This window comes from Beta vulgaris, chromosome 4 (assembly GCF_026745355.1).
Source record: "Beta vulgaris subsp. vulgaris cultivar EL10 chromosome 4, EL10.2, whole genome shotgun sequence".
Taxonomy (NCBI): Eukaryota; Viridiplantae; Streptophyta; class Magnoliopsida; order Caryophyllales; family Amaranthaceae; genus Beta; species Beta vulgaris.
In genome coordinates this window covers 41,141,363-41,165,579 of record NC_079205.1, presented here as the reverse complement: position 1 = coordinate 41,165,579, position 24,217 = coordinate 41,141,363, and the positions used below count along the sequence as shown (strand labels likewise).

Genomic DNA, 24,217 nt, shown 5'->3' with positions numbered 1-24,217 from the left:
CGCATAAATGATTTATTTGTTCAACTTCAAGGTGCAAAAGTCTTTTCGAAAATAGATTTGAGGTTTGGTTACCATCAACTTCGTATCAAGCTTAAGGATATTCCAAAAACTGCCTTTAGAACCCGATATGGTCATTATGAGTTTGTTGTTATGCCTTTTGGGTTAACCAATGCACCAGCTGTATCTATGGATTTAATGAACCATGTCTTCAAGCCATACCTAGACAGGTTTGTGGTTATTTTCATTGATGATATTTTAGTATACCCTAAGAACATGAAGGAGCATAAGGAGCATTTGAGCAAAGTAATGGATATGGTAGCAGAAAATTAGTTATATGCTAAGATGTCAAAGTGTGAATTCTGGATTGAGGAGATATCATTTTTGGGTCATATTATCTCTGAAGAAGGTGTGTTTGTGGATTCCGAGAAAATAAAAGCAATAGTGGAGTGGCCTAGACCAACTAATATTCCTGAAGTTTAGAGTTTTATGGGATTAGCTGGCTACTATAGAAGATTTGTGAAAGATTTCTCTAGAATTACCTTGCCTATAACCAAACTTGTGAGAAAGAATGTCAAATATAAGTGGACTGAGGAGTGTAATACTGTCTTCCAAGAACTTAAGAGAAGACTCACCACTGCCCCTATTCTTACCCTTCCATCTAGAACCGAGAGATTTGTTATCTATAGTGATGCCTCTAAGCACGGGTTATGTTGTGTCTTAATGCAAAATGGGAAAGTAATAGTGTATGCCTCTCGCCAACTCAAAACACATGAACAAAATTATCCCACACATGGCCTTGAACTTCTTGCTGTTGTCTTTGCCCTCAAAATTTGGAGACATTATTTGTATGGAGCCTCGTGTCAAATCTTCACCGATCACAAAAGTCTAAAATATATTTTCACCCAAAAAGAGCTCAACATGAGGCAAGGTAGGTGGCTAGAACTTCTAAAGGACTGTGATCTTGATATCTAATACCATCCTGGAAAAGCTAATGTAGTTGTTGATGCCCTGAGTCGTAAATCTCACTTGAATACAATCCGGACTACTCCCCGAGCCATTATGATGATCTCTTGAGAATGGATGTAGAATTCATTCAGAAGAAAAAGGGTGTTTGTTTGAATGCATTAGAGGGGGTAAGACCAAGCTTAATTGATGAAATAAAGGGAGCTCAGGAAAAGGATTCACAATTAGAACGAATAAAGGTTGACGAACGGGAAGTCACCTGGTTTTTTGATCCAAGAAGATGAACTTTGAGGTTTCAAGGGAGATTATGTGTTCCAACTGATGAAAAATTGAAGAAAAGAATTTTGACTGAGTCTCACAATGCACCATATTCGATTCACCTTGGAGGAAATAAGTTGTACAAAGATCTGAGGCAGGTGTATTGGTGGAGTAATATGAAACAGGAAGTAGCAGACTTTATGGCTAAATGCTTCACATGTCACGGGATTAAAATAGAACACCAGAGGCCAGCTGGTTTATTGCGGCCTTTGGATGTGCCAGAGTGGAAATGGGATTCCATATCGATGGATTTCATCCTAGGTTTGCCTATGTTAACCAAGGGAATGAATGCCATTTGGGTTATTGTGGATCGATAGATGAAGTCGACACATTTCCTAGCAGTAAAGAGTAATTGGAGTTTGGATCGATTGGCAAAATTATATATGAACATGATCATACGATTATATGGAGTGCCTAGCTCGATTATTTGTGATCGTGATTCAAGATTTCAAGCGAAATTCTGGCAAGAGTTACAGAAAGCTCTGGGTACAAGGCTTAACTTGGGAGCTTGTGTTTTGGATTTTCAAGGAACTTGGGAGAAATTCTTACCTATGGTGGAGTTTTCGTACAATAACAGTTATCATGGAATAATGTTTTTGAAGATGTCAAAGGGGGAAAGAGAAAGGCAATAAGAGTAAAATATAAATTAATTTTTTGCCTTGTTTCATGTTTTCACTTTTTCATTAAGAATGACAGTGAAACTTTTGTCTAAGTTTAAAATATATAATAAAGGTTGAATAAAATTGAATTTAACTTGGTCGAATAAAATTGAATTTAACTTGGTTAAGTTTTTTTATGTGACTAATTTCAATTATATATATTATATATCTTGTAAAGTATGCCTTTTGTTGCCATCTTCAAAAAGGGGGAAATTGTTGACCCTAGGTTTTGAAGATGACTTAACCACAACAGACATACTTGTATTATTTCATGTGTGATGTCTCTAGGTTATTCATTGAAGAACAAAGAGAATACTTGATTGAAGATTGAAGAAAGGAGAATTAATCAAGATCGAAGTGAAAACGTTCCTAAGATGAAGAATCAAGTTTGGAATGAAGATTAGAATGCATTAGGGTGTATTATATTGGTGTATTGTATTCTTCATGTCAAGGTCAAGTAAGGGTATAAGATGTTTGGTGTTGAATTCTCAAAGGAACTAATTTTGTTCCCATGACAGAAATAGATACTGGCACAGCTTAGGAACTTTAGTTAGGGACTGACTTAGAAACTAAATTAAGAACATCTGGACCCAATAAATATTAAGCGCCTAAGTAATGTTAAGCGTTTGATAGAAATTTAGTAGTCCTAGTTTAATTTGGCCTAGATCCACTATTTTAGGGAATTGGTTAGGAAATAATTTTAATTAGTTTATTTTATTCGAAAAAGATATTATTTTATTTTTAAAAATCTTATCTTTCCTATTTTAGAATAGACCGATTTTATTCTTTAAATAAAATCTGATTTTTGGATAGATTTAAAATAAATGGAAAATATATAATTCCTGAATTGGATTATTTTTAAATAGTTTAATTATTCCTCAAGAAACCACTTATCACGTAATTAGCACTGTTACACATTCTAAGTGAGTTAGTGGGTTAGTGGGTTAGCTTCTTAGTTCCTAAGTAAATTTAATTAGGGGAAATCATCGGGTTAGTGGGTTAATTAGTCGTTAATTAATTCATTGCTACTTACTATAGATAAGTGCCTAATCACAAAATAAATATGTGTCTGACTTTTAGTGGTTACACCAATGTGTGTCTGACATAGCTTAAAATCCTAAGTTATCTAATTGTCAGTGTCGTGTTCCCAAGGGAAATCATACTTACGATCTTTTGTTTTTACTTTTCCATTGTTATCAGAAATTGTATTTGTTTGTTTAAAGGGTTTGAGTGAACTCATGTAAGTGTGAGAAAGGTTTGAGTGAAGCAAGAGAAAGGGAAAGAGAAAGGAACTTCGAGTGAATTTTGAGAGGAACAATAGCTAGAGGGAACTGTTGTTGGGAACTTGAGTTTAGGAACTCAGGTTGAGGCTCGAGAGAATTAATAGGTTTGTAACAAAGTTGTTGGCCTATTATAGTCGAAAGATTGAGTTAAAATCCCTTGTGGTCGAGGTTGTTTCTTCCTAATTGGGCCTAGGACGTTTTTTCCTCGCTAAAATCTCTTGTGTTCCCATTTTGAGTTCCCTAACAAGCTTTTAATTCCGCAAAAAGTTACGCTTATTCTTTCACTATAATTCACCCCCCCTCTTATAGTGCTCATATTATACAATGACAGGCATATTTGCAATCCTAGCTTTCGCACCTATAATGGTAATTTAGATAAGAAACATAATAACCAAAAACCAATTTACCATAAAAAGCTCGCATATACCATAGCGACACCTAACATAGTTGAATATGTTCCTTTTTACATAAAATCAGAAATGTTTATTAGGGATTTTCTTGGTTGTTGGGCTATGCATGAGGGAAAAGTTTACATCCAAAGAAGGAAAGCTTAGAAAAAGGAAAATGAAGAAAATTTACATAAGAAATTTGTGATCAGTTACCAAGAAGAGGAGAGGGAGAAAGGCAAACCCTGAAAACTGGCCAACCGATACAGATTTTATCATAGAGGTATGATTCTGATATAAGAGTTGGCTTACATTACCAACAAAACGTTGCTGCAAGGAATTCATTAGTAATTAGAATCTCATGAGTCATCCTGATATTAGGTTTAATTAATAAAATAGGGCGTCATGAGATTTGGGAAAAATGGCAAGTTAAGTGCCAAATATGTAGGCCCATGTAAGATTTTGGAGAGAATTGGGAAAGTAGCCTATAGGTTGGTGTTGCCAATGGAGTTTGAGAAGATGTGTGATGCGTTTCACATTTCCCAACTCAAACGTTATATCCCTGATGAGTGTCATGTTCTGGACCCTGAGGAAAGGCTTGTGAAGATTCTTGACAGAAAGGTGCGTAGTACACGCAAAAAGGATGTCCATATCGTGAAAGTACTTTGGTCTAACCACGAGTCTGATGAGGCAGCAACGTGGGAAGTCGAAGATGAAATGAAGAAGAAATTTCCATAATTGTTCCTTGAGGTGAGTTACGAGGGTGTAACTCGTTTTCTTTAAGGGGGGTAGAATGCGATAGAATTTCGCGCTTTTTACTTATTCTTGTGAGATTTTTATGCTTATTTTGGCGATTTGCACATGTTGGTGCAAAATAAATAGATTCTCCACATGGAAAAATGTGTTCAAGAGTAACGCAAGTGAGTTTTAAAGTTGTTCTCATGTGCACATGAGTAGCACAATTTTTTTTTCAAATGAAAATTTAGATCAAATTTTTCGAAATATGGGAGTTTTTGTGTCAAGTTTCGGGATGAAACTTCTTTTAAGAGGAGTAGACTGAAATCCCCCGTAAATTTATGAATTTTATAAATATGTTATATATATAGTTTATATATATATATATATATATATAATTTAGTTAAAATAATTTATTTATTTAGAAGGTTGACTATTTGAAAGTCAAAGGAATTATTTTAAGGATTTACGGAAGTTAAAATATCTTGTTAAGGCATGTTTTGAAAAAAAACATTTAAAATACTTTTTGGATTTGAAAAAGGAGTTTAAATGGGCTTGAGGAATCCAAATACTAATTGGACTAGGAAAAGAGAGTACTTCTAGTAATGTTAGGGGTTTTAATCATCAATCTTATTCATCATTAAACTCTATTTAAAACCCAATTGCCTTTTCCTACGCCCAAAAGGAAAACATGCCTATAAATACATTAGACCCAGATTTTACCGACACATAAATTTTCTCTCTCCTCCCTCACACCAAAATCGGCGTTATTCTTCCTCTCCCTTCCACGATTTTTCTTCTCTCTTCCTTTCTTCTCTTTCAAGAAATAATTTCTTCCTCAACAAGAAATCCTCCTCCATTTCACACCATCACCACCGACCACCACCGTGAGTACGCCGCTGCTACCACTATTCACGCTGGCGCCTTTTCTTGTTCGTTTCCTTCTTTGTGTTGGTTTGATTACTTTTCTTCCTCCTCAAGTTTTATTTAAAGATTGTGTTTTTATGATTTGTTTTAGTGTTAATTATGTTTAGAAGCTTTAAATTACTGTTTTAATGATATTATGATTATCCAATTTAAGTATTGAAGAAATAAAAATTCAGGTTTAATCATTATGTTCAAATTGGATTTTAAGTATCAAAGCAAGGATTTTTAGGGTGTTTAAGATTGGAAAATCATAGTAGTATGTTATAAGCCAACCTTTGTGTGATCTTTCTAAAATAAGTCAAATTATGAATTATTCCTGATTGAGTTAATCTTGTAGGACCATTTTCTTCTATTGGGTCAAAATACTTGCAACCTAAACAACTTATTGTTTTATTTTTACTTTTTTTATATACTTTTGCTTTTTATTTTCACCCACCATCCCAATCCAACAATCACCCTCAAACCCCAACCCCAACATCCACCATCGGGCCACCAAATGCCATACTGAACCACCACCCACCCACTGAATTCTCCTTATTAGCACCTGTTGTAACAACCCGCTCTTTCGAGCTGCTAGCGAAATACACTCGACATCCATAAATAATTATAACTCTTAAATAAATTACTTCGCAGCGAAAAATAACCTTAATTACACCAATATCTCGACTAATATTTCCAAATATTATATACAATGAAATATAAATAACTATTCTCAAATCAGTTGTCTAAAATACAAACTTAATCCATAATCTACGACAACATCATAATCTAGCTTCACTTCCATTCTCGAGCTCGTGATACCGAACCTGCAAATTCAGGGAAGAAATACAAAACAAACAAAATTCCAAAATGAGTGGAAAACTCGTAACCTTTACTTCAGTCCTATAAACATCTTATTTCTCAAATCATTTTGATCTCGTTACAACGTTGGCATAGCTCACTCTCTTAAACAAATCAATGGCAAGTACAAGTTTTAGACAAACGCTGCCTCCAAGGTTTGTTATGGAGCCCGGCAATACTACCCCCAAGGTTCGTTATGGAGCGTAGCCGACCTTATCAGGTCAAAAGAGTAACCATCCTCCACCCATACCTTGCCCACTTTCTATTTTCAGTTCATCACATTTATATCTATGGCCATAGTACGAACTTATTTATCAAAATAGAGATCCGCACACACATGGGCATGAGTAAATTATTTTACTGAACATAAAAGTTACCTGAACGCATCCAAGTCCAACAACACAATCAACTTCATAATCCCGAATGATTCTTCACTCCAAAATCATCCTTCAAGAATCACCTCACAATTATAATTATAATAAATAATCAATTTTAACTAATCTAAGAAAATAAAACCATAACCAATTCCTAATTTAGAAATTATAAACCTTTAGCATCCCCATTCCATAATCCTCAAATCATAATCAACTATAAATTCAATAATAACACTAGCTACGTCACACGACTAGCATCCCAATTCATGATCATATAACTCAACTAACTAAACTTGCCAATCAACTACAAACTATTCCTATTGATTACTAACCACAACTAGCAACAACGATCACCATGACGACGACGCATCTACAACAACAACCCAACAACGACCAACAACAACGACAGCACCAAGAACCAACAGATTTTTGGAGTAGAAACAAAAAAAACAGGATAAAAACAATGCAGCAACCACACCAACAATCATGACAGCATCGAACAACAACAACAAACAATAACAACTTGGGCATGATATATATAAATTTTAAAAAGAAATCAGAAATTGGAATGAATAGGTACTACGTTTTACCTCTGCTCATTTGGAGCATGGACGAACAACACAACAAGCGAGGTTTGTTCCGGCGACAAGACAGTGCACCGACACTTGTGTGGCAAACCAGCAAAATCCAGACGGAGCTACAACGGCAAGCAGATGGTGCATCGTAAGTCCGGTGAGTGCAACAATCATGTTCAGCAGCACCAGCGAGAACAAAGGAGTCAACGAGAGAGAGAGAGAGAGAAAGAGATGCGATAGGTCGCTGGTCCAGCGAACAAGAACTGACGGCAACGAAGGCTAGGTCTAGGCGACAACACTGTCGGCCTGTAACCACCAGCACCGACGCGCGAGAAGAGAGAAGAGGGAGGTGGGATTTTGGGTGAAATGGGTTTTGAAACATCGAGAGAGTAAATGAAAGTAGGAGATTGTTTTGGTTTTTATTTACCAAATATAACCGACAACATCAAAGGATGGGAACCCGACTTTGGTTTCCTAATCGGGTAAATCAAAACAACAAATTGCTCATTAAACGCGATTTGTAAAATAATATAATAATTTCATAAAATTAATAAATAGATATATTACACCACAACAAATAAAAATAATACTCCACAACTCAAATAAAATAAGAATTTTTCGAAATATAATTACCTTAATTAGTATAATCATCATTTAAATAAACGTTCTTAAAATCAGGGTTATTACACCTGTACAAGAAACAAATTCCAGCATGTACTCCTGAGAAGCATATGGAATTCTATAGAAGAAATCCTATTGAAAGTCAAATTCTATTGTCGTCCTTTTCCCAAAAAGTGGAAAGATGAAGTGATATAATTATTGATTATTGAATGGATGGTCAGGATAGCTCAGCTAGTAGAGCAGAGGACTGAAAATCCTCGTGTCACTAGTTCAAATCTGGTTCCTGGCACATGCCTTTTTTAATGGATTGATATATATATTCATTAATAGTCGAGATCATGCCCCATACATAAAGTATTGAGCTAGTTATCACGTGATATACCCCATCTATTTTATAGATAGATGGGTAGAAAGTTTATCAAATCAAAATAACAAAAAAGAATTTGATTCTATTTTCTATTTTTTTGATTTGTTCATATTGTGTCTACTCTCAGGCATTACATAATTTAATTTGCCCTGCCATTTCCTCTTCTTTTTGGTCTCATATTATATATAAGGTATAATAAAAAGAATTTGTATCTGAAAGTATTCGTAGATGTATAAGAAAAGTCGAAACAAACAAAAAAACAACCTTCTCATAATTTATTTATTGATCATCCAAATTTGCACTATCTCTCTCCTCACTACTAGTTCCATCCACTGAACCACCACCCATTGAAACCAACTAACCACCACCACAAACCCCAACCCCAAAAATCTGAAATTTACCCTACTACTACCCACAACCTCCATTATTTCCGGCCACCACCACCACCACTAGTCTGGACCCTCGTCTTCGCGGCCAATCTCGCGCCACCACTGCCTGGCGCCATCACCTTCCTCCTCCCCTGCGCTACTCCTCCTCTCCCTCATCTTTCTCGCTACTCATCTTCTTCCTCCCCCTGTCTCGCTGCTCTCATCCCCGCTGCCCGCCTAGGCGGCTGCTGACCCCTACCAGCCACCTCCGCAGTCGCCTTGCCTGCTAACCCTCCCTATTGACGTGCTATCTTATGCCTTCTTCTTTTGCGCAATAAGGTCGTGAACAGAGGTCTAAAGGAGGAGAAGAGAGAAAGATGAGAGGAGGAGGGAGGAGTCTCTTATGCCTTCAGACAGTGGCGGATCCAGGAATTTATAAATAGTTGGTCCTAACGACTAGGTTGCACAGAGACGAAATATATGCCAAAGTGCACAAAAACAATGGTATTAATTGGTTTTACAATAAAATCTATCTTCACTTTTACAATAAAAAAAATACATCATTTCTTCAACATTTCAATATCTATGAGTATTAATACTTTGCACCATAATATACTGCTGCATATTACGTAGATAAATTTCAAACACAAAGTAAAATCTCTAAATTACACAATAAATTAAAAATGATCTTCTTCCAAAACGATATCATTAGCATGAATAACCAAAGCACCGAAAATCCAAAAAAAAGAAAGAATAGTTTGCATGTCAACATGTGCAGAAAAAGAAAAGGAAAAAAAGAGTAAGAGAAATGGACCTTGGCAGAAAACAGAGAGCGTCGAAAAGAGCCCTATTCAGAAATTGTTTGAGCGTCGAAAACAGAAGCTTCGCATGGGAGATTGTTTCAGCTGTAAGGTTGAACCCTTGGAGAAATTTTGGGGAAAAGGGTTCAAAAATTGAAGAGAGAAAATGGAGATGAATAGTAAAATGTTATAGCATTTTTGTACGAGTAATTAAAGAATTTGAGAGAGAAGAACCGAACAACTGAAATCGAAGAAGTGACAGTGCAATAGGTCCAATTCAGCCCCTGCCGCCTGCTCGTTGCGACGCTTCCCCCTGCCGGCCTCCCGACGAACAATGGCAGAAAACAGAGAGCGTCGAAAAGAGCCCTATTCAGAAATTGTTTGAGCGTCGAAAACAGAAGCTTCGCATGGGAGATTGTTTCAGCTGTAAGGTTGAACCCTTGGAGAAATTTTGGGGAAAAGGGTTCAAAAATTGAAGAGAGAAAATGGAGATGAATAGTAAAATGTTATAGCATTTTTGTACGAGTAATTAAAGAATTTGAGAGAGAAGAACCGAACAACTGAAATCGAAGAAGTGACAGTGCAATAGGTCCAATTCAGCCCCTGCCGCCTGCTCGTTGCGACGCTTCCCCCTGCCGGCCTCCCGACGAACAAACTTGACAATGAAATTTAACAACTGAAATCGACGCATACAAACTAAAGAATTGACGAAATTAAAGCAAGGATATCTCGAAATTATAGGAAGACATAAAAGAACGGAGGAAGATCTTTGAGTGAATTGTCGAAAAACGAGGACGATTGGACGAAGATCTTCAGAACTGAACGAGTGAACGACTCAACCGTCGAGGCGAGAGGATGACGAAGGATTGAAGATGACTGGACCGGCGAGTCGGCGACCGGTGAGTCGGCGGAAGTGAACGCTCCTTCAGTTCTTCTGCTGACTGCTGGAGTCAAGAAGGAGAAAGTGAGAGAAAGAGTTAGGGTTTCAGTGTGTGCGCGAGAGAATGAGCGCTCAAATGAATTTTTTTTTTTTCAAAAATATTAGTTGGTCACGTGACCAATAGGGACCACGTGTAGCTCCGCCACTGCCTTCAGAGGTCTGAAGGAGGAGGAGAGAGAATGAAAATGCATTTTTTTTATTTTTAGGTCAAAAATAATAAAAAAATTATCATATTACGACACGCAGCTATATACCCTACTAAAATAGGTCACAAATATAAGAAAAACGGTTAAAACTCAATACAAAAAAAATGACACAACAAGCTTAACCTAATCAAGAATAATCCATAGCTTGACTTATTTTGGGAAGATCAAGGAAAGGTTGACTTATTTAAAATATGCTTTCCTAAATTATATGTTGCGGGAATTTTAAAAAGGTTATTATTAATGGAATTTTATTGATTTTAATGACTAGTATAGTATTATGCTAGGAGATATTAGTGATTGAAATTTTAATGATGAAAACAACTTTTAAATATTTTTAAAGGGATTGAAGTATTTTAGAATTGTTGGAATTTATTTGGAGTATTGATTATAAATTTTATTGGTTGTTTTAGGCGGAGAGTTCTCTCTAGGCGACTTGTAAAGTTGTTAAAGTAGCTATCAATTTGTCTACACAAGGTACGTACATACCTATGTGTTGTTTGATGTAGTATCATGATTTTAGGAAGGAAAGTCATGTAGTATCATGTATAGGAACTTTGTGAGTTCATATATTATTGTTATTGTGTTGGATTTTACATGTTTTATGCCTGTGTGCGAACATGCTAAGTATGGGATTTAAGTATGAGATTTATATCATGTTTTTATGAAAGATTGATGCAAGCATGTTGGTGGAAAACTTTATTTATTAATTCACATGAAGGAATTAATATATTTATTGGTTTGGATCATGATTGAATCATGTGTTTCCTTTTATCATTATTTTCACTACTTTATGAGGATTGTGGGCCTTATTTGGTAAGTTGGTATTTTATACCTTTGAAAGGTAAGTTGGTTGTTGACTAGGTTCAACAAATAAGAAAGATTAGATTAAAGAAGAATGAATCTTGGGTTGTAAGTTGTATGATCACTTATTTAATCCTAAAAGAAAAATAGAGTTGGCTTATTTGTCAAAGAAAAATGTAGTACGTTATAAAGAATTAATAAGTCAATTGAACATTCGAGAACTAAAAATACGTTAATATCAGTGGAAGGCAGAAAGTCCGGTCTCTCTTCAATAGAGAAATTCGGAGATATCCCCTTAGGATAGGAATAGGAAGATCTATGGGCTAATCATAGGCCATTGCCTCGTCTCATACCAATTGATGTATGATTATATATTATTTGTATGTGTTGCGTGTGTGTCGTAAAAAGTTATAATTGGTAAATCATGTAAAGTAAAACTTGGATAATAATAAATTTTATACTGGTGCACGTAAGAAGTTGGACAATCAGGAGTTGGGTACATGGTGAGCTGGCCATGACTTTTTCTGGGTTTGGATTGATCACCGTTCCTATTGTTATATAAAAGGTTCCTCGATATCGTAGGTCATGTGAATACGAAGTCGCGCTCGTATTTCGTCATCCAAAGGGAATGTTGTTTTTTAGTTAGACAACTCGGTCCAATGACTATTCCATTAAAGTAATAAAAATGTTAGTTAAAGTTTAGTTCAGTAAAAATTATCTGCATATTGTTATGTTGTTATTTACCCCAACTTGATATTTATTAGTATCATGGTAGGAATCTTTATTTATTATTAGTAGTACTCAGCTTTGTTGACTACGTGCTTTGTTTGTATGTGTTGATCATGACTTTGCCTTTTTTATCCTGTGATGATCCATTATTGGTGAGCAGATTCTCTAGTGTATTGTCATCTACAAGTGTGCAGATGATGCATCATCAGGTTTCGGGAATGGAGAGCTTGTGTAGCATTTTGATTTATTTATCGTTCTGTAGATAATAAATTTATATTTAAGTTTGGTTGAAGTAACGTTAACGTTGTTGTTTGGTTTTAAAGTTAACTTTGTTATTTATTAAATTTCAATTCTATAGTTAGTTATATGTTTTCCGCTGCAAAATTCTGAGTAAAACGTATCAATAATAATGCTTTGATGATTATCTAGTTTTATATTTGAAAAGTATTTTCGGAAAAAAGAGGATTATCGGGGTGTTATAATGTTGTGAATGATATAGCGGATAAACATGGATAGTTTTTATTGGAAATTACTTGATACACTCATGATATTATTGTTGCTTCCGTAGTCTTTAAAAGAGATAAGTGTGTTTGTGGTTGAATAAAGCGAAAGTGTTTGAGAAATAAGTTATGTTGTTTATGTTAAAATAAATCCTACTTTCAGCCACATTTCGAATTGGTGGGACTTATTTACCAGCGTAAGCTAATCGTTTTGTTCTTCGAACCTGTCCTGGTAGATTTATTTGTTTTGCAGGATTAAAGGAAGTGTCTGAAGTAGCTCTTATGTGCAAACGTGAGGTGAAGTCATGGTCAATGTGTTTAATTCCGCTACTATAAGATAATCTATTGTATACGAAGATTTTTATCAAGTCAAATATGTATTTCTGGTCTATAATTCAAGTCAAACATTTTGCACGATATGTTACGTTGTAATAAATAACTATATACTATAACTTATTTTTTTGGTATTATGCTTAGATACTATGAGATTTTTAATATTCCATAGCTAGGAAGGTGCGGAATTTTCCCCCTAACAGTCCCTCTAATTGGCAGCTTAACTTCGTAGTTAGCAGTAATGTCTTAATTAAGCTGCTATTTGAGGCGGGCTTTAAAGTAAAATCGCGATTTTGACAACCTTGTTAGCTCGCTCAATCTCCTTTCGATATTTTTTGTCGTTGTAAACAAATGTATGATTCTATAAAGCTATTACTATATACTAATTTGTTGTCAAAAACATATAATTAAGAGCTCGTTCGTTATCGTTTTTTATTTTTGTTTTTTCAACTTTTTTTTTTTTACCAAAAACAAAAATATGAAAACCAGAAAAAGTAATTTTCAGTTTTCTGTTATCACTTGTTAATTTTCAAAATTGACATATTTAGTAAAATACGACTAAAGTTGAGTTTATTATACTCCGTATATGATATGACTTTCACATTTATGAAACCAAAAACTAAAAATTGACAATAATGCCGAACAGACCTTAAAAGTCTTTTTAAAAGATTTGGGCATGATGGGTAGTCTAATATGGCAAATTGATGGTCATACTAAAACATTTTTAAGAAGGTGCCTAGAGTGCAATGATCTAGAGTCCCCTCTACGTTTTGGAATGGTAAGTGATATTTGTAATTGTAGATTTATACGAATGATGTTACTTATATGTAGCACAATTAATTTTTTTATATTAAACCGTAAACTAAATATTATTTTCTATACTTGAGTTGTGGAAAAATATTTTTTTTTTATTTGCTAAACCGTTTAATAAATTTCCTTCTTCCAGTACAACAGCAAACCTGTTCAAAAAAAAAAAAATATTCAATTTTACAATTTCAACATGTCATCGCCCGCCAGTTCAAAATGAGCATATCATGTTAAAAAATTGAATTATTAAAAATTAGTCAAAAAGTGAGATTAATTTGAGCGATAGCCTAAAGATAAGATTATTAAAAAAAATAACCAAAACATGAGATTAATTTGAGCGAAAAACACAAAGATTAGATTGTTATAATCAAATTTTCCTTAAATAAATGTGACAACTCATCATTGCAATGATATTTCTTCAACCACATACATGCTAGGCAATGTCATGCACAATTGCGCATGTAAGCTAGAACACAAGAACAAATTCCTCAATGAAGCAAAACGTGTAATGAAGCACTGCGTTCCCCAATCTGCATAAACAAAAAAGCATAATCCAAACCTCAAAAATGATACCGCCTACATTCTAGCCACAGAACTGCAGGCTGTGACCTGAAACTGGTAGATCACGTTCCCGTGTGGCCCTTTCGTCTTCTCATAGTCCCTCACTTTGGCCCATCATACACATTAGAACATTAGAGCATATTCTGGCTACCTATTTTTCACGCAGTCACATGCCAGAGACATTAGTTCAGATAAAAGTATTGAAAACGTAATAGGAGATATGATGATCGAACTCACAGAAAATGGAGGAGAGAGAACGAGATATCATCGGCTTATCTCTTTGTAGCACAACTACATCAGGCATGTGATCCTCACTCTCCCACTTTGGATTGCTCCGGCTAGGAGAAATATATGATGATCCTCACTCTCCCACTTTGGATTGCTCCGGCTAGGAGAAATATGGAAACCGTAACATTAAAAAAAGAACCATGAAATCAACATACACTTTGAAAGTTCAACAATTTTATGTAAAACATGTATCATGTTGCAAGAATAAGGAAGTTCAAGGAACCAAACAAGACAATGTTTGGTGGTATATTCGGCAAAGAAAGTAGTATATTGATTCAATTTTGAGTAATGATCATCTTATGCCATGCAGCTCCAGCTAGCTAGAGAGTCAAATATACTACCTCCGTTTCACAATACATGCACAATTTCTATATGGCACATAAACCAAGGGTGAAGAGAGAGGGTTGTGATTGCATTTCAAACCCATATGAAAAGGAAGGAATGTATTGTGTAACGAGTTAGTCTTATGTGGACATGGTTCACAATAATATTATTGTGGACCAAAGCCACTTATTTAACATAGTGACCCTTTTTTTCATATACTAACCTTATATTGTTACATTATATAGTTTTTTGACCGAAGTGACTTTTTTCTTTTTTTTAATATAGTCACTTTTTCTCACATTAGTTTATCATGATAAAATGTTCACTTTGTGATATAGTAACCTTTTTTCATATAGTCAAACTTCACAATCTATATCTACTCATATTATATATTTATTTATTTTTATATAGTGACCCTTTTTTTTCATAAATAACATGAATTAGCATTAGGTCAGTGTGGACCAAATCTATATAAGCTTTTTACATGTGAAACATCCAAAAGAGGAAATAGTGCATGTATTGTGAAACATCCAAAAAGAGGAAAATGGTGCATGTATTGTGAAACGGGGGTAGTATATTTGTTCTTTAGACAATGAATTAGGCATAACAAGGAGAAAGAAGCTACTTTTAAAAAACATTAAAAAAAATTATATAGTTATTTTCTATCTGCAGGTTGTGAATGTGTATCTGTTCGGTGTACAATAACTATTTCTCGTAAAGTTTACGGTGGGAAGCTGATCTAGGTGCTTTCGCCTCTCATGTCATTTAAGGATATACAGATTATCAAATTGGTATACTGATGATTTTACACATCTTTCTTTGTAAGGAAACTTTGGTATTGGATGATATTTGCAAAATGTATGAGCTATATTTCGTAGTTACTCCACCGAACCATGTAGCTGATTCCTTGTGATTGTATTTAATCAGAGTAGTGGGAGTCATCAAAATTGATAAAAGAGCCGCAGATTGTGGCAGACTTAGAAAACTTGCTCCTAGAGGCAACTGGAAGAACTAAGGATTCGGGGAGAACCAGGCACTCAGCTCCTCCATACAGGTGACTGCGTGAAAATGTCTATTCGGATGATGGAAGCGACTCAAAGGATGAAGATTTGGATGACAATCGTGGTTATGGGGGTAGAAAGCAAATGGACCCCAAGTCCCACACTCCCACTTAGAAAGAGGGGCAAAGACAGAGACGACAATCAGGGCAGCCAGGATGATGAGGAGGGCGAGGAAGGTTCTGGTCGTGGGGTGGCAGCGGTGATGATTCTGATGTCAGGAGTGATCTCTAAAAGGACGAGGATGATGGACAACAGCTTGCTCAGTTGACTGAACTTGAGGGAGAGTTAATCTTATCTGATCGACCAACAAAACTATATGCTAAGAAGTTACATGAAAGAGTTAAATCATAGTGAAAGAATGACAATAAGCCTCAACGTAAGAGGGAGAGCAATCCTCTTTTAGCTTCTTCTCGTGGGGTCCGCACATCTGCACAGTCGGCAGATTGAGCAGCTCATAAGGCCGATGGTTTGAATGAGTTACGAGCAAACCAGATGAGGCAACAGGGTACAGATGCAGCTAGAAGTGGTTCAGGGTCCTGGGTACTCACCCCTCAAAAGAAAAACTTTCGCTTGTGCTGGTCTGAGCAGTTCCAGCCAGAGCGATAGTGAAAGTGATTCTCAAAGTGGAGAAGGAAGATCAAAGAGGGGTAGGAGAATGGATGATAGTGATGATCTAATGTCCAAGCCTAAGTCCAATATTCCTACATATGAAGACATCAGGGAATTACAATTAGTAGGTCGAGATTAGCAAATTGGTTAATGGAGCCTTTCTTCAAGGACTTGATTGTTGGTTGTTTAGTAAGAGTAGGCATTGGCGTGAAGTCTGGACAAACCATCTAGAGATTATGTATTGTTCGGAATGTGGATGCCTCCGATAGACAATATAAGCTGGAAAACAAGATGACTAACAAGTACTTGAATTGTGTCTGGGGTAGTTAGAGCTCTTCTCCTAGATTGCAGATGGCTAGAATTTCTGACACTCCTCTTTGAAGAAGAGTACAACCAGTGGAAGAAAGAGGTGGATCGCACGAGTGGAAGGATGCCAAGAAAGCAAGTAGTTCTAGAAAAGAAGGAAGAAATTGAGAAAGCAAACACCTTTCTTTACTCAGCAAAACTGTGAAGCATAAGTTACAGGAGAAGAAGTCAGCAGCGACAAGGCCTTTGAACATTGCAGCTGAAAAGAGAAATGGAAGCAGCAAAATACAGGAACGATGAAGTTCAGCTGCTTAGGTAAAGAAGATTAAGTCATGAGTAGAGGAACTGGCAGCTGTACGGCTAGCACAGGATGATAAAGATTCCAAGGCGCACAGGCTATCAGAGATGAACAAAAAGAATAGAGTCGAAAACTTCAAAGATGCGTATGATCTGAAGCACGTAAACACTAACTCAAATTCAAGAGAAGCTCGGTATGATCCTTTTTCTAGGAGGTGGACTAAGTCTACGAATTACTATTCTGCAGGCAATAAGAATAAAGCAAACGGTGAAGTTGCAGAAATTACTGAGAATAAGGGAGGAGAAAAGTCTGAAGTTGTTGCCACAGTAGCAGCCTTAGAGGCTGCCACTGATGCTCGGAAGTTGGTAGACACGATTTCCCCAGTAAACCAAGGAATAGAAACTAATCTGCTGCACATTTTCAATTCACCAATCTCCTTGAACACATTGCACAAATTTGGTGGTCCCTAGGGTGTTTGGACAGGGTTTACGACAAGGAAGCAGAGGATAGAGGCAACAATTGCACTTCAAGTGCCCGAGAATGAAGGTCGTAGACATGCATTGACACTATCAGTGAGGGATTACAAGACATGAAGATCTCAGTATTTGTTTATGTTGGACATATGACTGTTTTTTCCCATGAAAGGAACCTAGATGGGTGGTGGGTTGTCCATCTACTGTAAGTCTGTAACATTCGATCTCACAAACACATTATTTATTTTCCTTTGTATTCTAATAATTCCAAGTTTTTCCAGTGCTCCAATCCCAAAAATATCACTTGTGAACTCATGTAATATCTTGAAATAAAGATAGATTCAGGTTCTAGTATATGTACTGATACTTTGTGGTAATTTTCTCCCCATTCTCAGTCTGTATTCATCAATTTTTACCTTTCTGCTTAATTGAAAAGTTGTAGAATGACCATTCAGCATGAAATTTTTAATATTCTTTCCCATTTCCAATAGAAATTAAATGTATATACATATGTTCTCTTCCTCCATATAATGATAGTAACACTTACTTAAGCTCTTTCCCGAATATCCCAAAGAAGTAAGCATGACAATTTCTTTCCAAATTACATATAAGTGATTACAAGAGTGATAATGCTATCACCAACAACCCAAAAACATCACAAAATCCAAATTTGAGACATAAAAAGTCAAGCATTAAACCCCTAACCTGTCTGTAATGTTGCTGTTGCTGGTGTAGCCGCTGCTGTTGTTGTTGAAATGCTGCTGTTATTGCTGTTGTTGCTGTTGTTAAAATGCTGCTGTTGTTGCTGCTGTCGCGAAGCCGTAACGGCGGATGACGACAATGCCGGCGATGCAGCAGCAGACCCTGGGTTCCGGCCATATCCACAGGCACCAGTATGTTGAGACCTACCACCAGATTGCATAAAATAAAAACTATATTATCGCTTTATACCTTGAGAGATGAGGCGACATGAATAAAGTGAAAATTAAACAAGCAACCATTAAGAACAGATAATGAATTTTTACAAGTTAAAAAGAACCTGAAGTAAATTGCAGTTGGACCAATTTCATAAATATGAGGAACCCAAAATCATATCAAACGTAAACACAAGGTAATGCAAAACCCACATCAAATTGTGACCTTTTCAACAAATTAAAGGTGTAAAAATAAAAACTCTATAGAGAGAAAAATAGGCAAACCTAAAGCAAAACAAAATGTGTAGAAGGTAGATAAGATATCATATATATCGAGTTGAAGGTGATAAAAATAAGAGACGAGAGAATTTTACTAGGATATCGAAAGAAGAAGAAAATCTAATATGAGAAGAGAGATAAAGAGAGAATGAAACTTTGAGAACCTTGGCTTTACTGCTTTAGCAGACAAAATGGGAGAAAGAGAGCGACGAAAGGAGAGAGAAAGAGTTCACTAGTACCATTAAATCAATATCTTATTAGGCGGGGGAAGAGGAAGAAGGGAGGAAATTAAAAACAGAGGAAGGGAGTTAAAGAAGCGGAAGAAAAGGTAAATGAAAAGATGGCAGTGCAAGAAATACCCCTAAACTTTGCAAAAATTACAACTATGCCACATGAACAGTAATTTTCATCTTTTTAGGCTCAAAACAATATTCCTACAATTTTGGCCAACTTCTTGCTTTTATAGGTTTAAGATTAAGATTAAGATTCTTACAACTACTTTTTTTTCTTTTTTCATTGAAAGGTATAACATCTACTTCAGAACTCAGTAGATCCAAGTTTAAATCTTTTATGGATTCTTTCAAAGCATTACTGCATTAGCCAGTACGAGCACATAGCAATCATACAATGATAAAGAAAATTTATGAAAGGTATGCATATTATCATAGACATACCTTGAAATATCTGAACAAAATACCCGAAGTACACTCTGGATTATTAGATAACGAGGTCCACAGGCCATTGTAGAAGGTTCAGTTTGACTTGGTGAAACAAGTAGCCACTTGAAGATTACTATCAGTCATCAGACCGTCATACCTGTTGCCAAGAGAAATAAATAGTGAAATCTAAAAGTGAGGCTTCAACTATAAATACAATGTAACTATAATGCCATATAATAATGTACAATAAAGTTACATAAGCCACCAGGCTATAACTCCTCTTATGCATCTGGGTTACAACGAATGTCTGTTGTGTATCCAAATTGGTTCTGCACTACAGAGGATTCTGCTCCACAGGCACCTCCAGTGGCCCAGTTTCCAAGTCAAACAAGCTGTTCAATACTCATTTCCTCAGCATATTACCAAATGTCGAAAAAGTGCTCAAAAGGTCCTGAAAGTAGATGTTACAACGAATGTCTGTTGTGTATCCAAATTGGTTCTGCACTAAGAGGATTCTGCTCCACAGGCACCTCCAGTGGCCCAGATTCCAAGTCAAACAAGCTGTTCAATACTCATTTCCTCAGCACATTACCAAATGTCGAAAGTGCTCTAAAGGTCCTGAAAGTAGATGTAAATATTGACTGCATGAAAGAATGATTAGAAAAAGAGCACAACATCTCAATCATAAGGTGCTCGCTATATCATCCATCTGTCAATACAGTCATTACAAATACAAAAGGTCAATTGTCTTTTATTAGAATATCCAACCATCCCTTTTGTAATGCTCTAACGTACAATAAAATACGGAGGATGAAATAAATTCCTACTCTTAAGTGACAAAAAAGCAGATAATCGAAGAGTATACGTGTATGAATCTTAATGACATAGGTGCGAAGCAAAACCACGGATGATGGGAAAATCAACAAATTGAGATTCTACAAGATAATTTCATGTTCTCGTGCACAGAGAAGTAACAACTACAAACAACTGTTTATAGTAGCAACAAGCAAGGCACTCTTGTAGATGCGTAAAATCAAAGCGGGGACATGTGGTTATATGAGGATCTAAAGACTATCTTGATTGGTCAAATCTGCTAGCAGAAGTTCTAATCAATTTGCCACTGCTCAAGAACTAACCAGCCACGATCATCTCATTCCTGGTTTCTTGCTACCAGTACCAAAGGCTCCCACTGACATCAGTGTAAAACTGACATCCTCTGATGGAGTGAATCCCTGATCTTTCATCAGGTTTAGTATTTTTTGTGCATTTTGCGCGAACCCACCTTTTGAAAGTGCCATTATAATTCTCTCATAATCCTTTTGTTCTAAAAGCTCCTTCTTAGCCTCCAAGACCCCCAAGGCCTGAAGTGCCTTCTTCTCAATGCCAGCTCTAGCATACATGTCACAAACGCTTACTTGAATCTTAAAAGGAGGGGCCTCACCAAGCTGAGCAATTCTGGTCAATATTTGCTCAGCCTCGTCAATCAACTGTAACTGACCCAGCCAATCTACCAAAACACTGTAAGTCAAAACTCCAAGTTCAAATCCATCCTTTTCCAGCCGCATCAACAGACGCAATGCGTCGTCTAAGCAGTTTTTCTTTTCGTATGCAGAAATCATGATTGAAGTACAGTGATCATCAGGCTTGTATCCAAGTTTCATCATGTAGTTGAAATTCTTTTTCGCACCATATAAATCACCAGATCTGGCACATGCCTCAACAAGTAAGGTGCAAGACTCTACAGTTGGTTGGAACCCTGCAAATTGCATAGTCGTGACAATTCTCTCTGTTCCATGAATATCACCAGCCTTGGCAAATGCCCGCAGCAAGGCCATATAAATCTCCTCTGAGGGTTTGATGTCCCTAAGCTCCATTTCTCTCATCAGAGACTCACCCTTCTTGGGCTCACCAGCATTGACATACACCATTATCATGGAGTTGTAAACCTCCATATCTGGCTTAAATCCTTGACCAATCAGTGCTTCATAAGCCTCCTGCGCCTGTTGAAGATTGTTCGCCTTACTATACAGGTGAAGTAAAGCTGTTAAGGTTATAATATCTGGTGGTATGCTGCTTTCACTCATCTTGTTAAGAATTCTTTCAGTATCCTCCAATCGATTCTCTTTAGCATGAGCGTCAATAAGCTTTGAGTAGTCCCTGATGTTAGCTTGGAAAGCAGGCTCGTCAAGGACATGCTCTGCCACCTAGAATATGGACCAGTAGAAACAACATATCAGATTTGCTAATCCAGACTCCACGAAGTCACAAATAAGACACAATACACATAAACAAGAACAAAACTGGAAATGGATGATGCATTAATACACATAAAATTCAAGAGCAAAAACCAACAAATATCTCCACGGCTGGCATACTAAAACCTTAACCTAAATGCAATCATGAAAAAAACGATAACAAGAAAAAAGAGACTAACTCCTAGAAATGACAAAAAGATCCAACAACACAAATTAATGGGGATAAATTTCTACCATCAATACAATGTAAGAGAAATAAAAAACGTTCAATAAACAACCTTCAAATGGCTGAAAATGATAATGAGTAAGGAAACCAAACTAATAATTGATCAAACACTAATGAAAGAAATCAGAATCAAATTATACCTTCAAGTACAAAGAAGAATCCCGTTCCTTAAGATTCTCAAGCAAGGCAATCCAATCAACCCTGTTCGGCTGCAGCAACTCCTTCCATTCATCCAGTAATGGAGAAAACACAGTATCAAAATCATCATGTTTCCCTAAAGCAAGTAACTTCTCAGTAACCAATCTACATTTCCCATTTATAGCCTTAGCCTCTTGTGGCAAAATTACCTCCTCTGCCTCATGAATCTTATCAGCCATTTCCTTCCACTTTGAACCTGACAAATCAAGTCCATATAACTTATACTTAATCTTCCCATGCCTCTTTGGCAAACCACCACCACCACCACCAGCACTACCCTCCACTCCAAAACCATCCTCCCCACCTGCCTCGGCCTCGGCCTCCACCTCAACCCCTTCCACCTCCTCGTCTGCCTTCGCCGCCTCCCCAAACCGCTCCAACCCCTCATAAAACTCGGCCTTCTCCATCGCCTCCCGTGCCCACTTAAACCTAAGCTCGTGCAGCATATCCCCACGAACACCCACCTCACTAGCAAACCTAGCCATCCCTTTAACCTCCTCAGACTGCAAAAACTTCTTCATCTTCTCCTTCTTTTTCTCTCTCTCCATTTCTTTATACACATTATTACTCACCTCCCACACTGTCTTCCACAAATCCTCACTTAGATCTTCCTTCACCATCATCAGTTTTTCCTCCAAGTTCCCCCCTTTTTCCATCTCACTCACAAGTTTCTCCACTATTACCAACAACATTGCATCAATGGTGTCTTTATCACAATCTGGGTATGTTTCGTTTAGATTACCTCGCATTATGTGCACAAATCTCGATAAGAACTCATTCATGGCGGCCTCATCTTCGTCTTCATCAGGTGAGATTGCAGCGGCAGCAGAGGAGAGAGACTGATTGGGAATTTGGGAAGAATGGAAGTTTTTTCTCTGGGTGCTCAGAAATGGTGGAATTCCCAGAAAATCTTTTGTGTGATTGAGTTTGTTGTAGTGAGGAACAAAAATGGAGGATGATGAAGTTGAAATTCGCGTGAGATTTTTGAGAGTTTGCTTGGAAAGCAATTGTCTGAGTCTTAGATTCATGGTGTGAGGGAGGAAGGAAGAGGAAGAAGGAGAACTAGGTGGTTGGTTCCAGTAATTGGCTTAAACCCTAGTGTTGTTCATAAATCATGAAGTAACAGTAACTCATAAGGTCGGAAGGAACGGGAGCCGGGTCCGGGAACATGGGTGGAGAATGAAACGAGATAAATCGCGATTTTTTTTAAAAAAAAATAATATTAATTCATTGATTCAAAATCATACATCTATAATAGAAGTCAAAACTAAACAAATACATATCAAAATGAAATAAATACAATTCTAATATGATAAAATCACGATCGTTGAGTAGATCTAACATTTCTGAAAACCCTTGTCTTTCACATCGCTGTCTGATGCAGCCTTCTGTAAGGGGGTCTATCGATCTTTTGTAGTTTTGAAGTAGAACCAGATTCAATTCAAGTGAATGTAAACGAAATCTTGACAACTGTTGCAACTCCACACAAATTTCGATCAACAAATCAACATCTTAAATCACACAAAAACCCAAAAACAAATTCTCTAAACTCTCACATGGAGAGAGATAAAACCCAAATATATGGTAGCATAACCCAATATATGGGTAGAAAAACTCTCCATTAGATAAAGATTGAGATTTATTGGAAACATAAACATACAAAACTAGTAATAAACGAGAAAAGGGGCTTACCACCGCCCAATAGGGTGGTGGTAGGCTGGTAACCCCTGGGTTGAAAATTAGGGTTTTGTAGATAAATCGCGAACTTAATTTAATTAAAACTCGGCTTATGTGAATTTTTATCTATATAATTTGATTTATTTTATTAATATTTCTTCTAACTTGTACTTGTACCATATTGATAATTGGTATATTCACAAACTCCACTTAAACTTCACTTAAACTTCTTATAGCCTATCTTAAGTAAGGTCGATCAAACCTATAGTAAATGTGGCCGCGCACGTAGGGTTACTTTTGTGAAGAACTGGTGTTACTCATATGATTAAATAGGGTAGGTTATGATTAAATAATGTCACTCTTGTGAGCGAATAAGGTTATCCGTATGACTAAATGGGGTTACTTTTGTGAATGAACTTACTCTTCTGGATAAATAGGGCTATTACTAATCAGTTTACTCTTATGGATGAGAAACTAATCATTTTACTCTTATGAATGAATGGGGTTACTCGTGAATAATTGTGGTTGTTTTTGTGAACAATTAGGGTTACTCATAT

The 24,217-nt window shown here is 36.4% G+C and overlaps 1 protein-coding gene, 1 long non-coding RNA gene, 1 other non-coding gene and 1 pseudogene across 3 annotated transcripts; 2 read left to right on the top strand and 2 right to left on the bottom strand.

The window, feature by feature from the left end:
• Positions 1-5,920: 5,920 nt before the first annotated feature.
• Positions 5,921-7,280, bottom strand: LOC104891213 (uncharacterized). The gene is made up of 3 exons (XR_789758.4): positions 7,076-7,280; positions 6,489-6,558; positions 5,921-6,077 (listed from the first exon to the last, which is right to left on the bottom strand). It is a non-coding gene; the product is annotated as an uncharacterized LOC104891213 (long non-coding RNA).
• Positions 7,281-7,897: 617 nt separating this feature from the next.
• On the top strand, positions 7,898-7,970 carry TRNAF-GAA (transfer RNA phenylalanine (anticodon GAA)). The gene has a single exon. It is a non-coding gene; the product is annotated as a tRNA-Phe (tRNA).
• Positions 7,971-13,404: 5,434 nt separating this feature from the next.
• Positions 13,405-17,735, top strand: LOC130591139 (protein RTF1 homolog; annotated as a pseudogene).
• A 2,245-nt stretch (positions 17,736-19,980) lies between these two features.
• Positions 19,981-23,157, bottom strand: LOC104891215 (pentatricopeptide repeat-containing protein At2g35130). Its single transcript, XM_010676876.4, has 2 exons — positions 21,926-23,157; positions 19,981-21,508 (listed from the first exon to the last, which is right to left on the bottom strand). Exons 1-2 carry the CDS (start codon positions 23,009-23,011, stop codon positions 20,450-20,452), a joined length of 2,145 nt encoding a protein of 714 aa, XP_010675178.2. The 5' UTR covers positions 23,012-23,157; the 3' UTR covers positions 19,981-20,449.
• Positions 23,158-24,217: the final 1,060 nt, after the last annotated feature.